Source organism: Sinocyclocheilus anshuiensis, unplaced genomic scaffold, assembly GCF_001515605.1.
Source record: "Sinocyclocheilus anshuiensis isolate Anshui unplaced genomic scaffold, SAMN03320099.WGS_v1.1 scaffold88, whole genome shotgun sequence".
Classification (NCBI taxonomy): domain Eukaryota; kingdom Metazoa; phylum Chordata; class Actinopteri; order Cypriniformes; family Cyprinidae; genus Sinocyclocheilus; species Sinocyclocheilus anshuiensis.
This window is the reverse complement of record NW_015555728.1, coordinates 170,985-177,294: the sequence shown is the minus strand read 5'-3', so window position 1 is coordinate 177,294 and position 6,310 is coordinate 170,985. Positions and strand designations below refer to the sequence as shown.

Below are 6,310 nucleotides of genomic sequence, written 5' to 3'. Positions count from 1 at the left end.
GTCACGATCATGAAGCCCCTGACTCATATAATAGTGGAGGTATAATCTAATTGCTTCAGTGTAAATGTTGCCGAGGAGACTGCTGAGTCCAGCTGGAGTCTCCCAGCCTTCCTGCTTTATCACTGCTGTGTTCATCAATGATTTATGAATTGTTTTTTTCCCAACTGGAGGAAAAAGTGGTGGCTAAATTGTTGCTGGGTGATGTAACTATGAGAGCAGCTAATTAACCAGTATTTCCATAAATAATCCATGGCTTATAAAGCACATCCATCCATCATAAAATAAATAAATAAAGCGCATCCATCCATCATTTAACATCGATTGGATTTGTCTGAAAGAAGAGAGTCATATACACCTAGGATGCCTTGAGGGTGAGGGTAATTTTCATTTTTGGGTGAACTATCCCTTTAAATAGCCTTTTATTTTCTTTTATTTTTTTTCCATACTGTGGAATGGGGACCAGCAACTGTATGCCCACATTCTTCAAACTAGAAAGAAACCCATACAGGTTTGGAACAACTTAAGAGTGAGTAAATGACAACAGAATTTAAATTTTTGGGTGAACTATCCCTTTAATTCCATAGTGGGCAGCTGTGCCTTCAGCTCACACAAATGTAAGCTTCCTTTTGAAAACATTTGAATCCTTGATGGTTCCTCTCAGGTGGGATATTCTTCATCCACGAGAGCTTTGTCTTACAACACGCAGCGGCCATCTGTGAGTGGGTCTTCACTGTACTCATCCTCGTGTTCTACGGGACTTTCACCTACGAGTTTGGCACCGTCACAACTGAGACCATGTTGGCCGGCCTCCAGCGGAGCCTCTCGCACGGGCCCAGCGTCATGATCGGAGACGACATCCAAGCAGACTCCCTGGGAGGCACCACCACAAAGGGTTTGAAATCTCCAGGTGGAAGCAGCACCTCCACCCATCTAAACTGCACTCCTGAGAACATCGCAATGCTTTAAACACACAGTCACAAACTGCCAGGTGGAAAGCCTCACAATGGTGCACCCTACATTTAAGACCACACTTGAGCTGAGATTAAAGTGATTTAGCGGAACTGTCCAGTCTGATTCGAGGCAGGTTAAGAGTTGAACGGGTTTACAGGTGTGACTGTTGTATACAACCATTTCCGATTTAAAGTTACGTCTGATAAATGTGTCTTTTTTCATCCTGTTTTGCCTTGCGATAAGCTTCTGTTGGGTTGTTTGTGGTTGAAAAGGACAGAATGGGCTGGATTTGAGATCCATTTTAAGGTTGTTGTTAGCACAGATCCAATGGTATGTGAGGTCACTTTGCTGTTGCTTGAACTGTTGCACTGGGCGATGGGGACAATTTTTACTGTCACGTTTGCACAAATGTTTCAGGGGTATCTCTTTTAGAGCTTGTTACTGTTTGCCCACAAGTACTGTTGCAAATGGATGATTTGCAGGTAACACAATGAATCTTTTCACTTTTATTTGGGATTGCAGACTATCAGGATCCGAGTATTCTATCATTTTTGAAACGTGAATGTCTAAAATATGGATTGAACTATAGCCTTTGAGCACCTATTATTTTGGAATAATAAGAAAAATACATTATAATTGAAATCTAATTTATAATAAGTCTCATTCACCCATTTTTTGTAATGGTGGCCTTTTTAATGATGCAGTGGGTAAGATAAATGTTTTGTCATGCTGGCTTGCTTCTGTCCTGTTTCATTCTTGTTTTTATTCCCTGACAAGGTGGGTTTTGTTTTATTATTTCGAGCAGGAGGAACTGATGAAAGGTGACACAAGCTCTAACCTTGCCCTTCTTGTCAGTTGATAAGTTGTAGAATAAGTATATTCACAATGACTGTACCTGTAACTTTTTATATATATTTTTTTAATCAAATTTCTTCTTTTTTTTTCTGTCGAGGGCCATAAAAACCACTCCAAAATGCCACATCCATTCAGCGTTTTACATTATTTTACTTGCATATCTTTGTTGATTGTTTTGTGTAGTTTCGTGATATTATTTACGTAATCAGCACATCAGTTTTTTTTTCTCTGTTGCCAAAGGATGCATTTCATTTTGCTAAATATGTACTGTATGCCTTTGATTCATTAACTCTCATTGTTTTTTGTGTGTGTGTGTGTGTGTGTGTGTGTAGAAGGACACACAGCCACTGAGAAAATGACTACTGCAATATTAACAAATTTTTAAACAATTATATGAATGAAACTGATTGGTCTCCAGGCTGGAACCTAGGAAACCGCATGAAAACTTTCTGAGGGTTGAGTGGTTATGGTGGCCTTAATGTTGCTGTAGTATTTATGTGATGTTTCTAATTCAGGCTGTCAATCAAAGGGTCCGTATTGCTTTTAAAATTACTCCCAAGTTTATTGTGCTTTAACATTTAAATTTCACACAGAAATGTGCCAGTTACTGTCTCTGTTAATTTGCTGTACTTCAATGGGACAGATAAGTTTCATACCAATGAATAGACTGTAAATTTAGATGTGGTCTCTAGGCATCATACATGTTTATCTCTGTTGACTCCTCTATTATTGGAGAGCCAGTTGAAATTGTTTCCACTTCTCATTTAAGGGAATATTCACAGGGCTGCACTGTACAACTGAAACCATCCATTAAATTTAATTTTGAATGTTTTTTTTATTTTTATTGCTACCTCCAAAATTTATTAGTTGCTCATTACAAAATACATTTAACTCAAACCAAACTGCATATAGAGGTACAGTAACGTAACGGATCAAATTCAAACAAAAACAAAAGGGCATAAAATCTTGGGTAATATAAAGCATGTGCATATGAACCTAAAGTCAATGCTGATGTCGTTTCTCATTAATTGTCTTTTTTTGCTATATCCCAGCAACATTTTGTATAAATTACATGCAATATTTGTCAATGCATATAGTCCATATTACATTATCTGAATAATAGATCAGTCATTTATAGGTCACCTAAGAGCAAAAGTTTGTGCAAGGATAGTTAATTGATTATTTCTTAGTTATGTTACAATTTGAACTGATTTTTATTTTTAACACATTTAATTTTGTTGCAATGTATCTGTGCTTGTGAGACAATGTTGTAGGAGCCTACACATATTGTGATATGTAGGCTTGAGGATCCCCCACACTTTGAAAACCGAGGACTATCTGAATCTCCTCGCATGAAAATGATTCAAATATAATGTGTTTTTGGTTGATGATGTTTCTTTCTTGATGTTAGATGATTTTCAGCTGTTGGGTTCTGGATAGAAGTTATTTTTCTGATGCCTTTAAATGATGTAATCAAAGTATTTTTTATCAACACATTGCATCTGTGAAGAACACAACAAAGACGTGAGGTTCACACTCCAAAATCGAAATAAAAACAATGGAGAGAATATTTATTTTATGAATTACTTATGTAAATAAGTAAGATTTATGTATAATTTCAATGATTTTCTTTGACAGAGATTTATATTGAATTACCAAAACATCCAATGGATAATAAACAGGTTTATCTGTACTTGTGTCTGTGATCATTCAAAGGCAAATTCAACACACTTGAAATAATAATACACACTATGTTAAGAGAAGCTCACTTTTTATTTAAAAATTTGGAAAAGACTATTTAACATTTTATATATTCAGACAGTTTTTTTTGCTCCAACGTTAGTAAATAATAGTCATTACAACAAGACTGTCTCAGCCTGTTGAATCATTACAATAAATTACACACCTAAAAATCAGACACATTTTTCACAAGGTAGAGTTCTACCGTATTATATAAGCAGGGTTTTGTTTACTAACTGGGAAAGTGGACAATGTAGAGTCCACTGATAAAGTCATGCCTACAGTGTACCACTGCACTCACTATGAATTATTGTATCGTTGAATGCCATAGTTGAATTATTGTAACTATGGCATTCATTCACAGCACAATAAAGTTTTTTCAGCACTTATAGGTAAGAAATCTCGTAAGGGAACAAAACGAATGAATATGAACTCGTGGCGTGAACAAATTAAATTTCACACTAAAACACACAAAAGCAACTGCTTTAATTAAAACATTTAATAAAATCAGAAACGTGTCTATAAGGCTACATTACAGTTCCATACAAACAGTTCTCAGTGCATAGCCATACAAAGCAGTCTTAAAAGTGATACTGTGAAAAGTGAAACTTTTGCTGTTTTGTTATGTTTTTCTTTTTTCTTCACCCCCCACCCAAAGCCTGGTCCCTGCACAGTAAACTCTCACTTCCAACAAACTGAAAGTTTAATTCATATTCAAGTCTTCAAGGTCATGTGTACATGGCTCCATGTAGATCTTCTAGTCTGTGTTCTCTTTGTCTTCTCCGTTCCTGTAAAAACATACAAACGCACTTAATGCTCAGGTATATTCTTAAAGTGTTACAGAAGAATGCAAGGAATGAATTATAAAAATAACAATAACTGGGCAAGACAGAAAACAGATATTGCACAGTATTACCTTGTCTTTTTTGAACTCCTCATAGTCTGGATTGTCAGTGGGTAGTTCAAGTCGGCACAAGGGACACGAATTGGTCTGTAATGTTATGTAAAAACTCTTGATTATTTGTCATAATTGATGATTATGCCAAACATGAAATATTATCCACGTACACTAACTTTCAAGTTTGGGGTTGGTAAGATTTCTGAAATAAGTCTCTTATGCTCACAGTAAAACAGTGATATTGTCAAATATTATTACAATTTAAAATAACAATATATTTTAACATCTTAAAATATTATTATTTTTTCTCAATTACTCATTACTCCAGTCTTCAGTGTCACATGATCCTTCAGAAATCATTCTAATAAGCCGATTTGGTGCTCAAGTAACATTTCTTATTATTATCACTGTTGAAAACAGTTGTGCTGCTCAATTATTTTATTTTTTTTGTGGGAACTATGATATATTTTCTTCAGGATTCTTTGATTAATATAGCACATTTAAAAGAACAGCACTTATTTGAAATACATATTTTTGGAGCAATTTAAAAGTTGTTACTATCACTTTTAATCAATTGAATGCATCAAAAAAATTGATACCAACCCCAAACTTTTGAATGGTAGCTAGCATGGTCACAGGAAGATCATACTGAAAATTCAACCGCTAAACGCACTTTACTGAGCCATGGCAGGATGCATCCTGTGTGGAACAGATGTTTGCAAGGCATCTCTCTCACAGTCTCTTGCTCCTCGAACTCCAACAAACACACCGGACACTTCAGTGCTTTATCTGTTACATGAAAAAAGAGCATGAGGAAAGCTCAAGAAGAATGACAGTCATGGACACCAAGGATTTAAGACCGTCGAATTCAATCAAACTTGCTGCCAATGCCAAACACAAGGAAACATCTAACTAAATTATTACCAATTATCCTGTTGCTAATGTTCCTGTGTGCAATAATGTCTTCTATGAATGTGTTTGCAGATGATTATGAATGAGTAGTCTGTCACCTGCTTGTTCAGGGGAGATGATGACCATGGGAAGACTCTGAACCACAGCTTTGGCTGCAGGAGGGGGGAGACGCTGGTTCCAATCCGACAAATCAAATGAACCCGAGTCTATGTCAAGACCCTGCATCAAAGACCTATAACCGCAAAATTGTTCAAAAAAATTAGCAATATCATTACGTTCTCATCCACATAGCTGACAACAAAAATACTAACTACTATTAATGCTAATATTATTATTTACAGTACATAATTTAGCACACCTACAGTAACATTCAAAAGTTTGGGGTTGGTATGTTTTTTTTATGTTTTTGAAAGAATCTCTTTACTCACCAAGCCTGAATTTATTTGATCAAATACTGTAAAAATTGTGAAATACTATTACAACTTAAAATAACGGTTTTTAATTTATTCCTGTGATGGCAAAGCTGAATTTTCAGCGCCAATTTATTCAGGCTTCAGTGTCACGTGATCCTTCAGAAATCATTCTAATATGCGGAGTGAAATATTTTTTCTTATCATTAATGTTGTTGAAATCAGTTGTGCTGCTCAATATTTTTGTAGAAACCATGATACATTTTTTCATGATTCTTTGATGAACAGAACGTTCAAAAGGATAGCATTTATTTGTAATAGAAATCCTTTATAATATTCTAAATGCCTTTATTGTCACTTTTGACCAATTTCAATCCTTGCTGAATACTAGTGCTGTCAAACGATTAATCGCATCCAAAATAAGTTTTTGTTTGCATAATATATGTGTGTGTGTTCTCTGTATATTTATTATGTAAATATAAATACACACACATGCATGTATATATTTCAGAAAAATATGTTATGTTTATATATTAAATATATT

At 35.2% G+C, this 6,310-nt stretch overlaps 2 protein-coding genes across 4 annotated transcripts in view; one reads left to right on the top strand and one right to left on the bottom strand.

Moving 5' to 3' along the window:
- Positions 1-3,486, top strand: part of LOC107672765 (transmembrane protein 150A-like) — a 17,930-nt gene extending 14,444 nt beyond the window's left edge. For all 3 annotated transcript variants that reach the window (XM_016466111.1, XM_016466112.1, XM_016466113.1), the window contains one exon: positions 662-3,486. In XM_016466111.1, coding sequence (XP_016321597.1) covers positions 662-966 — 305 coding nt within the window. In that variant the 3' untranslated portion in view covers positions 967-3,486. The remainder of the gene's footprint in view (positions 1-661) is intronic.
- A 90-nt stretch (positions 3,487-3,576) lies between these two features.
- LOC107672715 (E3 ubiquitin-protein ligase RNF181-like) overlaps positions 3,577-6,310 on the bottom strand; it is a 4,380-nt gene continuing 1,646 nt past the window's right edge. Inside the window, exons 3-6 of the mRNA XM_016466015.1 lie at positions 5,455-5,588; positions 5,118-5,233; positions 4,463-4,537; positions 3,577-4,334 (exon numbers count right to left, since the gene is read on the bottom strand). Of these exons, the coding sequence (XP_016321501.1) occupies positions 4,275-4,334; positions 4,463-4,537; positions 5,118-5,233; positions 5,455-5,588 (385 nt within the window). The 3' untranslated portion in view covers positions 3,577-4,274. The remainder of the gene's footprint in view (positions 4,335-4,462; positions 4,538-5,117; positions 5,234-5,454; positions 5,589-6,310) is intronic.